General features: G+C 48.1%; 1 protein-coding gene across 1 annotated transcript; it reads right to left on the bottom strand.

Annotated features, from left to right (window-relative positions):
• LOC8061143 (vesicle-associated membrane protein 721) lies at positions 13,168-16,349 on the bottom strand. The gene is made up of 5 exons (XM_002466219.2): positions 15,949-16,349; positions 14,426-14,567; positions 14,215-14,335; positions 14,058-14,120; positions 13,168-13,671 (listed from the first exon to the last, which is right to left on the bottom strand). The coding sequence occupies exons 1-5, from the start codon at positions 16,136-16,138 to the stop codon at positions 13,525-13,527; spliced, it is 663 nt and encodes a 220-aa protein (XP_002466264.2). The 5' UTR covers positions 16,139-16,349; the 3' UTR covers positions 13,168-13,524.

A 19,984-nucleotide genomic window follows, 5' to 3' on the forward strand; every position in this document is an offset into this window, starting at 1 on the left:
TGGCATAGAGCCGCACTTCGATCTTTTTTGTTACCTTTTCTGCTTGAGGAAGAAGGGAGCAGTTGGAGGCTCCAAGGTTGCAGGTGGAGTGTACCTCAACCTTCGTGATGGAATGAAGAATCACTACCTGCACTGTCCATGGAACACTTCCTTGACCGAATGGTATAGGAAGTGGTTCTACGTCAGGGAGGAACCGGGCAGCTCCACGTTCTGCGACGTGGGGTACATTCCCGAGAAGAGGGTGAGCTGGACCGACCGCCCGGAGTTCGACGGTCAAGTGGCGGATCTGATGAAGCTGATCGACTGGTCGCGCCTGGATGGGCTTGGCGTGGTCGGCAACTTCATTTGTCGTTGGGTGATGCCCTGCCAGAAGAGGGTGCACTCGGCGTACGAGTATGCCGGAAGCGTGGACCCGACCAGGATGCGACCGGAGATCTTGGAGAAGGCGGAGGTACAACGGCTGTTGAACGAGCTGTTCAACTTTGCGGACGGAGGCTTCATCCGCGGCAGTGATCGGGTGCAAGCCTTCAAGTTAGGCCGACCAGCACCAAAGGTATGTTGCAGAGTATTTTGTTTTAGCATTCGTATATAGTCTGTAGCTGACTCATCTTTGTTGCTTTTGCAGATCGGCGATGTCGACCGGTGCACAGTGTATGTATCACTGGCACCGGGGATGGAGAATCCTGCGGGAGAAGACCTGCCAGAAGACGATGCTGCTAGGTGTACTCGTTACACCAGCAGTGAGGAGGAGCAAGCCCGCCCCGTCCCGACCACCGAGGAGAGGGTAGCGGAGAAAAGGCCATTGCCGGCAGATCCCTTGCCGACACCGATGTTGCCGGCAGATCCACCGGCGGAGAGCAGCCAAGCGCCGAAGCGTCGTCGGCTCGTGCGGATCGTTGACGACGACGACGACGAGGAGGAGGCTGCACCGTCGTTAGTCCGACGGCCTCGGAGCCGCCTAGATAATGCGCCGGCCGCTACTGATCGAGTGGCCAGCGACCCCCCTGCACCGCAAGTTGTCGAGATGGGGGCGCAGGTGCCGACCGGCCGGGCGAGGAGGAGGTTCACCGCGACCCACCGTCGATCAGACCTGTAAGTGTTCGACTTACGTATTTTGGACTCCTCTTTGCTTTTTTTTATTACACTTTTGTTCCTGTAGTGCGGCGTCGGATGTCGACCCCGGCCAGGCTGCCAGCCAGGGGACGGGCGAGCCTGTCCGCGCTGCTGAAGATACGGCCCCCCAGACCACAGAGCAGCCTACAGCTGCAGCCGCGCCTGGGAGCACCGAGGGGCTCCCGACCGCGGCACCGACTACGACAGGCAGCCCGACCAGGGCTGAAGAGGCTCCCCCAGCTGGCTCCACAGAAGAGGAGGGAAGAGCCCCGACCCCTCCTCCTGCCGGGGGGAGTGGAGTCCCCACGCCGCCCCGAGCAGGAACCTCTTCGGCTGCAGGCTCCCCAGGTCTGGTCCGGGAGCCAGTAATGCCTGGGACCACCACCGGGGGTGACGCAGCGCAGGAGGAGGAAACCCGGGCGGCCTCCGATGACGAGGTGGAAGAGATTGAGGGTCGTCCCCGTGATGGCTGCCAACACGTGTATGTGTGGCGCCAACGCGGGGTTCACTGTATCGGGCATGAGGAGCTCGCCGAGACCGAGGAGGCCGCCAGGGTGGAGCGCGCGGCCAAGCGCCTTGTCGACGAAGTCAAGGTAAGCGACTTTTTATACTGATGGACATTCTGTGCATTGTCTTGCTTGAACGTCATATGTCTGTTTTGCAGGGCACGATGAAAACGGCGAAGTACCGGAAACGGTGCTTTGACCAGATAGAAGGCGTCGTGGCCGAGAACAAGGCCCTGGCCGCAGAGGTGGACCGGTTGCGGTCGGAGGTTGGGGAGAAGGTGGCCGAGATGAATGCCCAAGAGGAGCATCGTCTCGAGCTTACCCGTCGCTTGGCCAACCAGTACCAGCAACGAGAAGGTTAGTCACGCGCTCCGAGCGGCTTCGTGTAGCTGTGCAGTTTGCTTTGCTGACCAGGTTGTCATTCACTTAGACCTGGAGGAGGAGGTGGCGCGCCTCCGACAGGAGAAGGAGCAGCTCAGCCAAGAGCTCGCTGATGCGCTGGAGTCCGGGCGCCGAGCAGGAGAGGAGCTGGGTCGGAAGGACCGGGAGTTATCTGGTAATACGCCCCGCCTTGCTATCTGTCGCTTGGCACCCCTTTGTTTTTAATATGCCGATAATAATGTCCTATTTCGCTTGCAGTGCTCAAGGTGAACACCAAGAGGCACCTGGATGATCTGGTCAAGGACCGGGACTCCTGGAAGGTCAACTGTTGTAGGATCTGGAAAGGAGTGTCCCCGGTCCTAGACCTGATCAGTCCCGAGCTCCCGGAGAGCCAGCCCCGCGCGCCACATTTGACCCCGGTCGAGAAGGCGCAACGGGCGTGAGACTGGCTCCAACAGTTCGTGAAGGACGCCGGGGAGTTTGCCGGCGCGCACGTCCTCAGCATGGTGCGCGCCCACTACCCCTGGTCGACTTGAGCAGGCTGGAGAAGGGGTACCCCAAGGAGGTCGGCCCACAGGAGGCGGACGAGCTTCGGGGTAGTCTGCTGGACTTGTCGTCGACAGTGATCGGCGACATTAATCTGTGCGGAACGGCCACTCCCCCAGACCAGCCGAGTTCAGATAGGTCGGCCAGAGAGTTGTCGGGCGCGTCCGTTGCGGGAGATGGGCGGTCGACGCCTGCGGTCTCGACCAGCCAGGCGCCGGTGGCCCCGACCCCTTCGTCCGGGCAGCAGGGCCAGGCGGGTGATCAGCCCGAGCAGCTAGGCCAATAGAGTAGTCTGTAGGAATAGACTAGTGTCTGCCCGTCAGGGTATTTATTGTAAACTTTGTATGTAAAGTTTGTAATAAAGTTAGCTTTTTGTCATGACTGTTGTTTTGAGCGCTGTATGATTGTCTGAGTGACGTGTCACCGTATTCGACTTTGTAGTCGCTAAGAGCATCCATTGCAGAAGTTTTGCCGAGTTCTGCGTGCAGCAAGGTATAGGCCAAAAAACAGAAAATCTTATTACTGACAATTATAAGATACTTACAAAGGAAAGTTATTAAAACTTTATGGATAAAATCGTCGCAGTTTGTCTATGTGCCAAGAGTTAGGCACGCGTGTTCCATCTGGGTATGCCAATCTGTAGGACGTGGGTCGTGTGACTTCGGTGACCACGAAGGGTCCTTCCCAGGGAGTGGATAGCTTGTGCATTCCCTCCTGACTTGTTTTCCACCTAAGTACCAGGTCGCCGACCACGAAGGAACGGTCCTTGACGTTCCTGTTGTAGTATCGCCTGACTGCCGCGAGATATTTTGCTGTTCGGAGACAAGAATCTAAATGCTTTTCCTCCATGCAATTGATTTCGAGTTCTCTGGCATTGTCGGCGGTCGCCTGGTCGAAGTGTTCGATTCTAGGAGATCCGAAGTGTATGTCAGACGGCAGCACCGCCTTTGAACCGTACACCATGAAGTAGGGAGACACCCCTGTGTTTCGACTGGTCTGAGTTCGGAGGCCCCAGACCAGTGCCGGCAATTCTTTCATCCATCGACCTGGTGCTCTGTCGTTTTCGGTGTACAACCTTTTCTTTAGGGCATCAACGATCATTCTGTTAGCACGTTCAACTTGACCGTTGGCACGTGGATGTGCCACTGACACGTATTTTATGACTATGCCTCTGTCATCGCAGAAGTCCCAAAAAGTGGTGCCAGTAAACTGAGTGCCCAGGTCGGTGATTATGCTGTTCGGGATGCCGAATCTGTGTATGATTTGATTGAGGAACTCCACAGCCTTCTCGGAGGTTGCCTTGACCAGGGGCATGTATTCGATCCACTTAGAGAACTTGTCGATTAACACGAAAACAAACTTGAAATTGCCCGGGGCTGGTTTAAATGGCCCGATCATGTCAAGTCCCCAGCAAGCAAAAGGCCAAGACGACGGGATGGTTTGAATTTCGTGAGCAGGTACGTGTGTCCTCTTGGCGAAAAACTGACATCCTTCGCAGTGTCGGACCAGTTTTTCCGCATCGTTCACCGCGGTCGGCCAATAAAAACCTGCTCAGAAGGCTTTTCCAACCAACGTTCTGGATGCAGCATGATTGCCGCAGGATCCAGCGTGTATGTCTTCTAGGAGCTTGATACCATCATCTTGGGGTATGCACTTGAGCAGTACTTCGGAGCTTGCGTTTTTTCGCATGAGTTTGCCGTCGACCAGGATGTAGTTCTTTGATCGTCGAATGAGGCGTTCATTCTTTGCTTTGTCCTGAAGGCCTGTCCCGTCCGATATGTACTTGATGAACGGGGTACGCCAGTCACGCCCACCGGTTGTCGGAGTGGCGTCGTCTATGAGCATTGCCTCGGTGGGTTGCTTGTCGACCAGGGGGGAGCCTACGCTTGGCTCATGGATGTCCTGGACGAAAATACCCCGCGGGATCTGGGCCCGAGATGAGCCTAACTTCGACAACGCATCTGCTGCTTGGTTCTTATCCCGGACCACGTGGATGTACTCTATGCCGTAGAAGTTGGTTTCCCATTTGCGAATTTCTTTGCAGTAGAGATCCATCTTCTCGTGGGTTGCGTCCCACTCCTTGTTGAGCTGGTTGATGACCAAAGCGGAGTCGCCATAGACAAAGAGGCGCTTGATTCCCAGCTCAACGGCTAGTCTTATGCCATGCAAGCATGCTTCGTATTCGGCGACGTTGTTTGACGCCGGAAAAAGGATCCGAAGGACGTAACGCAGTTTGTCCTTGTTGGGTGATACGAACAGTATCCCAGCGCCGGCACCGTTGATGTTCAAGGACCCATCAAAGAACATTGACCAGTGGTCTGAGACATCGGGAACGGGAGGCTCATTGAGATCCGTCCATTCAGCAATGAAATCGACCAGGGCCTGAGACTTGACCGTGGTTCGGCTCTGGAACTCGAGGGAAAATGGGCATAATTCCATCGCCCATTTCACGATTCTGCCATTGGCGTCTTTATTGCGCAGGATGTCCCCGAGAGGGAAACTGGTTGTCACCAGGACTCGATGGCCGTCGAAGTAATGCTTCAGCTTTCTTGACGTTATTAGAATGGCATATATGAGCTTCTGCATTTGTGGATACCTGGCCTTGGACTCGTTTAAGACTTCACTTATGAAGTAAACGGGTCTCTGGACCTTGTAGGCGTGACCTGGTTCATCTCGCTCGACCACTATTGCCGTGGAAACAACCCTGTCGGTTGCAGCAATGTAAAGAAGTAGGTCTTCATTGGGCTGAGGCGCTGTGAGGACAGGTGGTGAAGTGAGGAAGGTCTTAAGCTGAGTGAACGCAGCGTCGGCTTCCTCTGTCCAAGAAAATTTTTCTGACGCTTTCAATAGTTTGAAGAAAGGGAGGCCTTTTTCTCCCAGCCTTGAGATGAAACGACTGAGGGCGGCCATACATCCGGTTAGCTTCTGAATATCCTTGACGTTCTTCGGTGGTCGCATGTCGAGTACGGCTTTGACTTTTGAAGGGTTTGGTCGTATGCCGTCGCGACTGACGATGTTGCCGAGCAGTAGACCGGAAGGAACGCCGAAAATGCACTTCTTGGGGTTGAGCTTCCACTTGTACCTATTGAGCGCCTTGAAAGTTCGGTCTAAGTTGTCGATTAGGGTGCTCGCGTCCTTTGTTTTTACGACCACGTCGTCTACATAGGCCTCGACGAGGTCATCGCGAATCTCGTCGTGGAGGCATTGCTGGATGGCCCGTTGATAAGTGGCTCCGGCGTTTTTGAGTCCGAAAGACATGGTCGTGTAGCAGTATGCGCCGTAAGGTGTAATAAAAGACGTTTTGATCTGATCTTCTTCCTTTAGCGAAATCTGGTGATAACCAGAGTAGCAGTCTAGAAAAGAGAGGAGTTCGCATCCGGCCGTTGAGTCGACCACCTCGTCGATGCGAGGGAGACCAAAAGGATCTTTAGGACAGTGTTTATTGAGATCAGTGTAATCAACACACATTCTCCATTCATTATTCTTTTTGCGTACAAGAACAGGATTGGCGAGCCAATCGGGGTGATACACTTCTTTTATGAATCCGGCTGCTAGAAGCCGTGTTATTTCTGTCCTAATAGCCTCCTTTTTGTCACGAGCGAACCGTCGCAGTTTTTGCTTGATTGGTCTTGCGGTCTTCGAGACATTTAAGCAGTGCTCGATCAGGTTTCGTGGGACACCGGGCATGTCTGCGGGTTTCCATGCGAAAACGCTCACGTTGTCCCTTAGAAACGTGACGAGCGCGTTTTTCTATTTTGGATCCAGGTTGGCCCCGATGAGGGCTGTCTTCTCGGGGCTGCCTTCGACCAGCTGCACTTCTTTGTACTCCTTGGATTTTGAGTTCTTCCTGGCTGTCTCATGTTCGGGTAGTCGGAGCTGGTCGGGAGGCAGCTGTGCGGCTTGGTTTGCTGTTTCTGCCATGCGGATTGAGAGGTCGATTGCCTCGGTGATCTTGAAGCTTTCTTCTTCGCAGGTGTACGCAGTGTAGACGTTGCCTCTGACGGTTAGGACACCCTTCTCCGTGGGCATCTTAAGGACTAGGTATGAGTAGTGCGGGACTGCCATGAATTTTGTCAGCGATGGTCGGCCCAGTATGGCGTGATAGGTCCCGTCGAAATCCGCGACTACGAAGTTGATGAACTCCATCCGGAAGTGGTCGGGTGTGCCGAATTGGACAGGCAATGTTATCTGTCCGAGAGGCACTGAACTTTGACCTGGCAAAACCCCCTAGAATTGGGCGTCGTAAGGTTTTAGTTGTGCAGGGGATATCTTGAGGGCGGGCAGGCTGTTGCGGAAGAGGATGTCGATGGAGCTTCCCCCGTCCACGAGCACGCGCTCGAATCTGATGCTGTTGATGCAGGGGTCAAGAATCAGGGGGAAACGACCTGGCTCTGGGATAGCGGCCCACTGGTCCTTCCTGCTGAACGAGATTTCCCTGTGGGACCACGTGGGAAATTTCGGGTCTGCGATCAGCCCGTCCGTGCTGTCTATGTTGAGGCAGGCTCTCTTTAACAGCTTTCTTTCTCGCTTGGACTCAGTGGAGACCTTGCCCCCAAAGATGGAGGGGACCACGTCAGTGGGGCTGACGTATTGGTGTCGGGGGTCCCTATCTTGGTCCTCATCCTCATCTTCGTGGTCGTGCCCGTCGCGCTTGTTATTTTTCTTGGCGGAGTCGTCTTGGGCGGCCCGCCGTGTATAGATGCTTTTGAGGACGCGACACTCTTCCATGGTATGATTGGACTTTGGATGTAGTTGGCATGGTCCCTTCAACGTTTTGTTGTAGTCTTCTTGGTAGTCCCGTCGTCCATTGGGACGTTTGACCGTATTTACTCCGTGGTCGTAGTCGCGAGGGCGCTTTCCTCTGAAGTCGTCGCGGCTGTCGCGCCGCCGATCCCAACCGTCTCTGTGGTCGCGGTTGTCGGGGCGACGGTGGTTCCTGTTGTCGTAACGACCGCGACCGTCATCTCGCCGGGAAGGCTGGTCGGGACCTCTAGCGTCGTCTCGGATTAGTTTTTCTGCGTCGTCGGCGTCGGCGTAATTTTTGGCCGTGGCGAGGAGTTCCGCCACCGTTGCTGGTCGTTTACGTAACAGCTTGTTCCTCAGTGCTTCGTGGAAGCGCAAACCCTTGATGAAGGCAGAGATGGCCTCGTCGTGGGAAATCTTCGGGATTTTGAGGCGCATATCCGAGAATCGTCGGATGTAATCGCGCAGAGGTTCGTTCTTCCTGTCCCTTATCCTTTCAAGGTCATACTTGTTTCCAGGCTGCTCGCATGTGGCGATGAAGTTGTCGATGAAAGCCTGGCGTAGCTCTTCCCAAGAGTCGAAGGAGTCCTCGGGCAAGCCAAGAAGCCACTGATGACCAGCCTGGTCGAGGACTACGGGGAAGTAGTTAGCCATGACGTGCTCATCCCCTGCCGCTCATCGGACGGCGATTTCATAGAGGGTGATCCAGTTCTCTGGATTTTCCTTGCCGTCGTATTTTTTAAGTTTTTCGAGCTTGAAATTGCGGGGCCACACGACCTGGCGGAGGTGTGAGGAGAACTGTCTTAGGCCCGGAGGACCGTGCGTTGCATCGTACTCGATGGCGACAGCCACGTTGGCGCTTGGCGTTTTGTAGACTGGCTGGTCCCCGACCATGTCAAAGGCATCGTTGAGATTATTTGGTGGCATTTGTTGTTGCTCGTCTGCGCGTCGTCGGGCGCGATCGGCGTTGCGTTGTTCGCGGAGTTGCCTCTGCTCATCTGTTTCTCCATCAACGACCGGTTCGTCGGCGCTGACATTGAACACAATATCTCCTCGTCGGGGGGGGAATATCGGGAAACGGGGGAAACCCGGAGGGTGTGAAGGAAAATCCAGGTCGTAGTCCTCGTCTTCGGTGTTTATAACCTCGGTGGGGACGGAACCGGTACTTGAGTTGGTGCTGGAAACCTGGCCGTCCCGTAGTTCTCGGATCGTCACCATGTTGACGTAGTGACGATCGTTCCTTTTCGGCGACCAACCCGCCTTGCTGAAAACGGATTGGGTGTGCTGTGAGTAAACAGAGGCCGAGTTGTTCAGGCCGCAAGGATAATCTTCCTTCTTGAGCTTGACGGATCGTTCTGAGGGTGTTGAGGTTATCGTCAGAGACGTTCCCAGCCGTTCGTGTGTGGCGACACGAGTTGGCCGGCGGGATTTGAAAAAATCCGCTGGAGCAGCTTGGTCGGGCCGACGCAGAACTCCGTCTACTAGTTGGGAAACTTCGAGTAGCTTGGAGTCAGCGCGATCAAGCGCTTGGAGAAGGTCCGAGCAGTCGATCTTCTTTCCCTTGTAGAGCGGGAACGGTGGTCGGGCGCTCGGTGCCGTCACGCGTGTGGTCGGAGACGGCGTGATCTCAGATTGGATCTGGATCTCTTTCGAAACCGTGGTCGTGAGGCCGCCGCTGCACGTCGTCCACGTGATCTGGCCGACGGTGAACGTGAGGCCTTCAGGCACGGTCGCGGAAGCTGGGATCGTGACCATCTTGTTCGCCGGAAAAGTTGCACGCACACCCCCTACCTGGCGCGCCACTGTCGATGAAAGCTGGTCGGCAGTCTACCTTGGGGTATACCCACGGTAGTAGTTTATCGGTAGACGGTGCGCAAACTACGAACTCGATGGTGACGCAAGACACGGACAAGCTTTTTATCCAGGTTCGGCCGCCGAGTTGGCGTAATACCTACGTCCTGCGTCTGGTTGTATTGATTTGTGTTGAGAGAATATGATGTCCTAGGGGGGTCCCTTGCCCCTCCTTATATAGTCTGGAGGGCAGGGTTACAGATCTGGAAACTAATCCTAGTCGGTTACAATTGCCATGGATAATTCGATATCAATTTCTATTCTAACCGACTAGAATCCTGCTTGATCTCCACATCTTGTTTCCTTGCGCGAAACTCCAGGTTGTCGGATCAAGCCTTGAACTCGTCTCGTAATGGGCCAAGCCTCCTGGCCGAAGTCTAGCCGTAAGGGTATAGGGGTTTATACCCCCACAGCTTTTGGCTGGTAACCTGGGTTACCTAGTCATCCTTTGAGTGTACTAAAAACTCTTCCTGCTTAATGAAATACGCGCCAAGGCGTGCTTAAAAAAAACCTCTCCGCGCGGTTTTCGGTCTGTCTCGATAAGTCTTTAAAGATTTGATTAACATTTTATAGGATGAGGATGAAGTATTACATTTCAAGGTTATAAAATATGAAACACTGGTGATAATTATTTGGTGTCATAAAATAGATTTTATAGAATTACAATTTCTTCGGAGGGTAACGCTTCCTCAAGAGGTTGGAAAGGAGATGGCAAATGCTGTCTATGTGGGGTGTTGGAAACGATAAATCATCTGCTCTTTGAATGTGTCCTTGCTAAATGGATTTGGGCTGTCATAAAGGAAGTGTTCTATGCGAGAGATATTCCTCACTCAGTTCAGGAGATGTCTGAGGGGTGGCTGTGGGGTAAGGGGCACTTGCCAACACGAAATATTATGTTTCTTTTCGCAGGTTTTGCTTGGACCTTATGGGTAACAAGAAACAAGATGGCGATTGAGAAGTGCTATCCTAAGGCACCTGCTAACATTCTTTATGACGCCTTGTCATTGTTGTAGAGGTGGTCTTTGCTCTTGAAGGCGATCGACAAAGAAAAGGTGGACCAGGCGAATGTCATGCTATTGAGCTGGATGAGAAATTTTGAGCCAAGCTTGGCCATGCTTACAGGCATTGTTGAGATTTGAGAACCTTCTGGGCTTCATTTTGCCTATCTTTGTAATAGATTTAGTTTGGTTTTTGTTTGCTTGAGATACTGGTATCCCCAGTTGCTGTATCCAAACGTGGTGCTTTCTTAAAAGCAGAGATCTTCTCTTTAAATAAAAAAAGAAGTTGCAGTTGGAGTGTTGCACAGTTGCGTCCTCTTGGTTATGACAAGTTGACACTAGAGGCCCGGCAAACGGTTTGTTTTTGTGTGGTTCCTAAGACTATCTCCAACAATCGTCACCCAAAATACAAGATCCATTTGTCCTTTGTGTAGCGCTACAGGTAAAAGATTCCATACCTATTTTTAGTCTTCTCCAACAACAAGACCTAAAAGACAACACTCTCTGCAAATAGGTCTCGAGGAGAGAGGATACCCAAATTTGGGTTATGCCTCTCCTGGTATCCAAAATGGGTCTTCTGTATGGGTACTCTGTTGGAGGCTATAGGTATTGTGTTGGAGACTCATTTTAGGATCGTTCCGATTAACATCTGTCAATTTTGTCGACAAGCGTCCTTTTTACCCGAGAGAGAGAGAGAGAGTTCAGTGTGGAAAGCACGGCGCTGCTGAGTGCTGACTCGATCTTAACCGCACTTTCAATCAGCAGATAACGTTTCGTACCATGAGAGATGTTGTTAGAATGGTAGTTGCAGAATGCAGAGTGATGTTTGACGACACAGTGCGAGCGTTTATGATTCATTTCCTAGATTTGACGACTTGATCACCCTTATGTACTTGTGCGATCATGGTACATTGGTTCATCGCCGAAGTGCGTATCAAGGACAAGAGGTGAGGTTTCTGGTCCTGAACACGTTACAGCCTGGTCCTCCAAGCGAACCTGGGATGCAATGGAATGGATTGGGGATTGGATCGGATCGGATCCCGCAGTGCATCTCGAAAGACACCACGAATTCCACCCGGAACCACGGACAAACCCCATTCGTGCAGCGCCTCCAGGGGCTTTCAATCTGGCCGTGAGTAAATTCCACCCAACAACCAATGCATTCACCCCGAATCGCATCGCATCGCCACAAGTCTCTCGAGAATCCGGCGCGCGCGCAGCACGCTCGCGAATCCGGCATCGCCCTGCCGCTCTCGATCAGGTCGCATTTAAACTCCTGCGCTGCTCCCCTCCCACGCCGAGCCGAACGCGGCAGGGTACTCGCGGGAAGGATCTTTCGCTTTCGCACCACCCCGCCACGTCGAGCGGATCGAGCAGGTGCAGGGGGGCATCAGGCAACGCACGCATTGATGCCATGGGTCATGGGTGGCCACTGGCAGGCCGGGGCATCGACGTCGAGAGCTCACACACGACACGACCGGCCATGGCGTCACCGGCGCGAACCTGTTTTGCGGCGGGGGGGCTCCGGCGACACGCCCCTCTGCCACGGGTCCACGCCCACCCATGCGACCGCGGCATTGGCAAAATGGCAAGGCCCGGCGCATCGTGTAGAATGAGAATGAGCATGGGCCATCTGAGCTCACCTGACCACAAGCTGTACCGTACCGTACCGCGGACACGACGCCATGGCGTTCCGGGCGCGTGGCTTCGGCATATCTTCCCGGAGCCTGACACGGCAAGGTGCGCCATTTATGAGGACCTGAGGAGCGCTCAAGGACGAGCAGGAGAGCAGCACGGGCCAGCCGGCCACGGGGGTAGAGCTCGGCGTCCGTACGAACAGCGTCATCACTGCACTCGCTAGTTCACTGCACTACAGTACTACCACTGTAGCTGCAGCACGGGCATGACGCCAATGACGACCGCATTCGAGCTCGCTGCTGCTCCCAGAGCCAGGCTATACGAGTACGCAGTGCAGCAGCAGAATGACCTCGCTGCTGAGGAGGTAAATGCGGTGCAGAATTGCAGGTGCTTGGGCACACCGCGAACCATCCGGTCCGGCGCCGGCATCGTCGGTGGCCAGTCGAGCCGCGCCGTGGGGCTGGCATCTGGTGCACCGGTGCCGTCCGGAATCGGATGGCGTGGCCGCCTGCTGCTTCCGTGTTCTGCTGCAGCAGAAGCCGCACGGCTTCATCCGCCCGCGCCCGGTCGCCACGACGAGAACGGACGGACGGACGGTGCTGGCAAGGAGCCAATGCAAGGACGGAGATGCGGACCGCATGACGCTTGCCCGACGCGAGCTCAAGCGTGGCAGCACCGTGGTCCGGTGGTCATGCGGGTGATGATGTACTCGCAGTAATGCCATCGCAGTTCGTTCGGTCGGTACATCGGCCGGGACTCGGGCTCGGGATCCGCCTCCTGCTGCAGCCTCATACCAGCAGCATGTGAGCGTGCAGGCGGCAGCGGCAGGCTGCACCGGCCACCTAGGAAAATTGATGAAGGGCTGGAGGCTTTTTGCTACTGTTACTCTGCTAGCGAGTGGGGAGTGCATTGCACAGGCAACAGAAATCAAACGCGACGGATTAGAGTACCCACACAGCAGGGGACAGGGAGAAGAAGTGAAGAACAGCAGCGCAGCTGAGGTCGGCACGCTGCAGTTTGTTACCCGGTTGATTTCTGGTTGGAAAAAACCTGCCTAAGCACAGGGTACCGGCCACCAATTTGATTACAGATTAACTTTAATGAATCATCCTCCCCACCCAGGTGGCTGACCGGCTGGGGTTTCAAGGCCCACGACCTGTTTGCGAGAATGTAATGTACCATTCGATTTCTTGTTTTGTTTCCAAGAATGTAAACAGTTCAAGCTCTTCTAGCTTGACTTAGGGACTTAGGGTTTGGTTAAGTAGCCCTTCCGTGATTTAACAAACTTTTGCTCAATATTTGACGCCAGCAACTTGCCTGAGTACCAAGTCCCCTTTTATATATTTATTAAAAAAAAAGAACTTGTATAGTCAATAGCAAGACCCTGAAACTTTGAAAATCGATTACGTGCCCATATTTTCCAAATTGCAGTTTTGCACTAAACGAGGTCAATGCAAGATGCACATTATTGTCCAGAGGAGCAGACTCCTGAGTCACAACTGGAGAAGTTTAGTAAGTCTACTCATATCCAGGCTATACATACATAGCGTCCAAAAATACACGACAGTTTTGACAGTTGACACAGCTAACCCAGTCACCATCCAACATTTATCAAAGACAATGTAGAACACCTGTGCACAATGACCGGGCCAGAGCACACTAGCGAAAGAACAAAAGATCATACTTTTTCTTGCTCCAAGCAGCAGTATAATAGGTGCAGTTGAATGTATCAGTATTCTGGTCTGCGCTTAATGGCACTTGAAACCGTGACAGACAGAGAGGATAATGATCAGAATAAGTGCAATTATTATTCCCAGGACGATAAGCTTGATTTTCATGTTCTGTAACCACATCTTTCTCCTCACATTTGTTCCTTGCTGCCTGAAATCTTGTGCCTGCAAACCCAGACAAATTATAAGAAACTGACTATTGTTTCACATACCCCAAATCGACCATGCAAATAGGAGTTGCATCACAAAAATAAAATAGATTTAAGATCATTCACTCTTCTAACCCCCCCCCCCCCCCCCCAAAAAAAAAAATCTGTGTGCTAACAAGTCAACGATGGTATTCTTGGTTTTTGACATACTATGCTGCTTACTTGCTTAGAGATATTTCAGCATTTAAGGAAACTAATTGGCCTTCTAACCTACAGATATTCCGACATCTATGGAAACTAACTTGCCCTCCTAGGCAACATGTACACTAACAGCTCCAAAAAAAAAAACAATACAATATTCAGTGGAGCACTACAGAGCAGGATAAATGAGTGCATGAAGACCTGTGAGCGCAAATTCTCGGTCTTGTCAACAAGCAGCTCAATCTTCTCTCCACGATCTAGAACCTGCATTGGAAAAAAGAAGGAAAAAAACATTCTTACAGTGGTCCTCAATACCAACAGTCTAGATTGTAAAGCCTGATCTATCCACAAAGCATACCTTTTCAATGTTCTCCATCATAACACCCTTGACTTCTGAAACCTGTGCCTTCACTTTGGCCAGCTTGCTAACCTCTTCAGGGTGATCCACACAATACTGCATGTGCTCTTTAAGTTTTGATCTGCATAAAGTACATATTGTTTTAAGGGGGAAAAACTAGTCTGATGAGGCACAATATATTCACAGAGTTCAAGACATTGATGATACATACCCGAACTCTCGGTTGAGGCTGTTAGCTGCAGCAGTAGCAGCTTTCCCACCACCATACCTTTTTGTGAAATCCTCCTTAACCCTATCCATGAAAGCAATGGGAATTTGTTGCCCCACTGATTCAACAGCAACAACACAGTATGCTACAAAACAAAGTAAGACATTAGACCTATAAATTTATAATATCCAGAATTTAAAATTTACCGACATGGGACTAGTGCAGCACAAACCAAGTTTTCTTGAGAAGTGTGTGATTTATGACAGGGTGGTAGACAAACACTTTTGAGTTCTTTTATTAAAAAAAAAGTACAAAAAAAGGCTAATGGACCATGTGTGTAATGTAAAACTTTTGGTATCAGCCCTTATTGGCTGGCTTAAGTTGTGACAGCATACAACATTTTAGCATGTGAAGCAACATATATTAATGTTTAATGGTCCAATACTATGACCTCCACCTTATCATGTATTCGAATGAGATTAACAGCGTAAATCTAAGATGCTACTAAGCACAGTAGAAATAAGGTGATGCTGTTACAAAGACTATAACTGGTAAACAATCCATTACATGCACTCAATATGATCTGATTTCATATTGAGTGTAAGACTCACCTCTTAATGATACATGGATCAAGTAGGAGTTACAAGGAAAAGGCCCAGCTATGAAACAAAGCGAGACAAACAACCAAAAAAGAACAGGACAAATACTAATATTGCAATAGTGTAAGTATTCTTAGAAGAGTCATTCTGATATGATGTAGGCTGCATCAACAGACCCTTAGTATAATGCAGGGGCAGATTACCTGCCACGTCTATGTCATATCCGGTTATTATTTATGAAATCATCGCTGATGACAATGTCTCCTCTAAACAATGTATGCCAAAATAAAAATGATGGCCTATGGAATCTTACTGTGACAACATATCATAATAAAAAAAGAATAATATATTCAAACCATCATTCAACACAAAACACAAAAGAAGACAATTATACAACTAATATGTTGGTTCTTAAATCAGGAGGAATTACTTAAACAGACAAATGTGCATGAAAAGCATGTCTCACAAGGGGCCAAAAAAACAAGCACACAGCAGTCACCACTCACCACCAAAAATATATCTACTAAAAATAGCAAACTTATTGGCAGCTCGGGTGAACTGCTGCTATCGGCTGGAGCAAATGCCCTGAGCTTGACTATCTCAAAGTACTTCAAACTCGAGCCTCAAACAATGGATGCTACCATCTAAAGAGGGCGGGCTTCACCACTTAACTAAGCCGTGAACAACTGGGACACACCTACCAAAAGTACCCATACAACACGAACTACACGAACTGCACAGTGCATCACATCACCAGCCAACACGACCACCAACTGCAATCAACGACCTAACCCGCATACCAACCAAATCAGTAAGATCTACACGGGAAACCAAAATCAAGCATGCATATGGTACGGGCAGATCGGATAAATTCCGCAACGAATCGCACGGGCAATAAAAAGGATCATTCGGGAAGGCAGAACTCACTGAATCCGTCTTCCACGAGGTAATTGAAGGTGTGGCCATCGCAGTTGTAGGTGAACTTGTTGTTGCTTGCGGGGAGCTTCATGAGGCACTGGGAGGCGATGGTGGTGAAGTTGCCGGTGAACTCCGTGTACTCGGCCAGTATGACCGTGCCACGGGCCACGAACGCGTAGATCAGCGACTGCTGCCCCATGTCTACCTTCGTCTCTGCTTCCCCCTCTTTCCCCGCTCGTGGAGTTTGGCTCGCCGCCGATGACTTAGGCCTCGCCGCTGGCGAAACCCTAGGACTAGATCTCCGCGAGGTGGGATGCAGGGAGGGGGAAAGGTCAGTTTCGCTTCTCCGTGGGGTTGAAGGAGGGGAAATAGTTGGGGTGGAAATGGAAAGGAAATCAAATTTTGTTGATGGAGTTTTTGCATGACGGTCCTTAAAACAGTTTTATTAACAGCGAGATCATGACCTTGCTTCTTGTTGTTGGACTCGAGTCTTGAACTCTTGATCAGGCTTCGGTTGACGAGCTGTCCAGCTCATGGTTGTTTATCTCTCTCTATTATAATTTTTAAAAAAATGTTATTTCACCCCATATGTGTTAGACCTTGTTTAGTTCCAATACCAAAAGTATTTAGGTGTCACATCAAATATATCAACACATATTTAAAGTACTAAACATAGATTAATAAAAAAAATTACATAGCTTGCTTGAAAACTGTGAGACGAATTTATTAAGCCCAACTAATTCGTCATTAGCATATGTGGGGTTACTGTAGCAGTTATGGCTAATCATGGTCTAATTAAGCTTAAAACATTCATCTCGTGTTTTACAACCAAACTGTGCGATTAGTTTTTGTTTTCGTTTACATATAGTGCTCCATGTATGTGTCTAAAGATTCGATGTGATGGATGAAAAGTTTTTTTTTAGGGAATTGTTTGTTTAGTTCACCCAAAAAACCAAAAACTTTTCAAGATTCCCCGTCACATCGAATCTTGCGGCACATGCATGAAAACATTAAATATAGTTAAAAACAAAAACTAATTACACAGTTTACTTGTAAATCGTAAGATGAATTTTTTGAGCCTAGTTAGTCCATAATTGGACAATATTTGTCACAAACAAACGAAAGTGATACAGTGCTCCGAACAAAAAAAAATTGGAAACTAACAAGGCCTAGTTCACCCCAAAACCCCAAAATTTTTCAATATTTCCCGTCACATCGAATCTTGTGGCACATGCATGGAGCATTAAATATAAATGAAAACAAAAACTAATTACACAATTTGCCTATAAATCGCGAGATAAATCTTTTAAGCCTACTTACTCTATAATTGGACAATATTTGTCAATAAAAACGAAAGTACTACAGTATCAAAATCAAAAAACTTTTTGGATCTAAAACAAGGCCTTAGTTCAAGAGAGCATGCTACAAAGTTAGTGAAGTCACTGTCACTCATCATATTATAACTAGAAGTGCACTCAATACTATGTCCTAAGGTTTCTAATACGTTATGAGTATTTTGGTACCCAATAAAATAGCGAGTTAGAGTAACTTTGTGAGAGTCTCTAAATCTTTTCTAAGACTAGAGATTTTAGTAAAAATGTATCCTCCAAGAGCTTGCCGAAATGATTATCCAATCATATTCATCTTTTATTCCAGATTTCTCACTAGCTAAAAATAAAAGACTAAAATAACTCTCTAGAGTGTGTATGAGATTTTGGGAAACTATTGTAAGGTGAAAAGATATAGAAAATATTTTTTATGCAAATGACTCTATAAATAATTATTTAAAGAGTGAGATTGATACTCTGAGTAATATCAACAAGCAACGAAGAGAAAAAAAAGCGTGATAACGTGCTTCTCCTTTCCATCTTCAAAGCTTCTGTGAGACAGTGATACGGAAGTCATAAATATTTATTTTTTCAAGAAATGAGAGTAATTTAAAAGTAATCTAATAATAAAATGATAGATATTTTTTATATGCTGGTTTTGAATTCACGGGATCCAAACAGAGCTTTAGCAAAGTAACTATATATTTAATTCTTCACGAGATATGTTTTTATAAGCCATCCTTTTGAATGTGTAGAGGTAAATATATTTTTTCTAAAAAAATAGTTAAAGTTAGAGAACTTTGGCTCAGTATAAAGCCAAATCAAAATATCATTTATAACAGAGTAAGTGCTTGGTTCTTATTTACTAAAACTCGATTTTGGAAACCACTTGGAACATACTCTCGTCCCAAAACAAGTGTCATTCTCACTTTCTAAGAAATAATTTCGACTAAATATATATTAAAATTATTAATATTTGTGGTACATAATTATCGGAAAGATCTTTTGATATATTTTTTAACAAAATTATTTGGAGATACAAATATTGCATGTACTTTATATAAATCTTGTCAAACTTGCGACATGAAAATCCAAAACGACAATTATAGTTTAGCATTTTGTCAGCAAATGAATGTACCTGCCGTTTGTTCTAGCGAACAGTTATAGTAAGACATGGCATATTACACCACTATATAAGTCATAAGTCATCGATTGAATGTATTCGTATAGACTTCTACTTGAAACATATATAACACGTATATATATGTTCGCATATAAACACACGTGCGGCACGCCTTACCGATATAAGGCTCTTCTAATTTTTTTTGAAAAACGACACTGTAACACTTTATTTTTGTTTGACAAGCATTATTCAATCATGGAGTAACCAAACTTAAAATATTCTTTTCACGATTTTACATGCAAACTGTGTAACTAGTTTTTATTTTTATTTATAATTGATGCTTCATGCATATGCCGCAAGATTGGATGTGACGGAGAATCTTAAAAAGTTTTTTTTTGGTTTTTAGATGAACTAAACAAGGCCTAAGTATTTCCGAATGGTTAGACTATCTCCAACAATTGTTACCCAAAATACAATACCCATTTGTCCTTTGGGTAGCGTTACAGGTAAAAGGTTTTATACCTATTTTTAGTCTTCTCCAACAACAAGACCTAAAAGACAACACTCTCTCCAAATAGGTCTCAAGGAGAGAGGATACCCAAATTTGGGTTATGCCTCTCCTGATATCCAAAATGGGTTTTCTGTATGGGTACTCTGTTGGAGGCTATATGTATTGTGTTGGAGACCCATTTTGGGTTTGGGTTCCCAAATAGGTCTCCTATTGGAGACAGCCTTAAGTCGGTACCTTGAGTTTGGTGAAGATAGCATAGATGCCTTGCTATCATTGATCACTTAGGTTGTCATTGAATGAGTAGCTATTTCTTTCTATAATATAAATTAAATAAAATAAACACCTAAATGTGCAACAATGAACCTAACTAACTGACCAGTTCATGGTATAGGAATAAAAACATTGATGTATTTCAAAATTTCAATAGCTCCTCACAATACATACTTTTATTTCCAAAGGAACTAGATATAGGTATAACGAAGTGAGGAGCGGTGCTATTGGACATTCTCAAAGCTTGAAATCCAGACTTGAAATACTTTTTATATGGATTTAAGAGAACATAAACGTATCTCATATATTTTTGAAACAATTAATTCTTAGTTCCAATTATCTCTTATAGTAAAAAAGCTTATGGTTTCATCCTTTAAAGCTCCCGTAGAAGTTTTACATATATCCAAAAACAGGTACTAGAAAAGTTGAAGGAAATAATTGCCAAGGCCGTTTTGTCCTATCAAAGCTCGTTGGATTCTTGAAACTAACTAGAATCAGAATCAGTTTGGGTATTAATTAGTAAAAAATGGTTTTAAGCATTTTTTCCTAAACATTTATCCCTTATGTTGTTTGACATCGATTCTAGGATGCTATTCAAAATTTTAAGGCCCGGTTTAGTTCTAAAATTTTTTCAAGGTTCTTTATCACATCAAATATTTGGACGTATATGTGTAGTATTAAATATAGACGAAAACAAAAATGTAATGTATAGTTTCACTGTAATTTGCGAGACGAATCTTTTGAGCCTAGTTAGTCTATGGTTGGACAATAATTATCAAATACAACTGAAAATGTTGCAGTAGCCAAAACCAA

This window comes from Sorghum bicolor, chromosome 1, assembly GCF_000003195.3.
Source record: "Sorghum bicolor cultivar BTx623 chromosome 1, Sorghum_bicolor_NCBIv3, whole genome shotgun sequence".
Lineage (NCBI taxonomy): Eukaryota > Viridiplantae > Streptophyta > Magnoliopsida > Poales > Poaceae > Sorghum > Sorghum bicolor.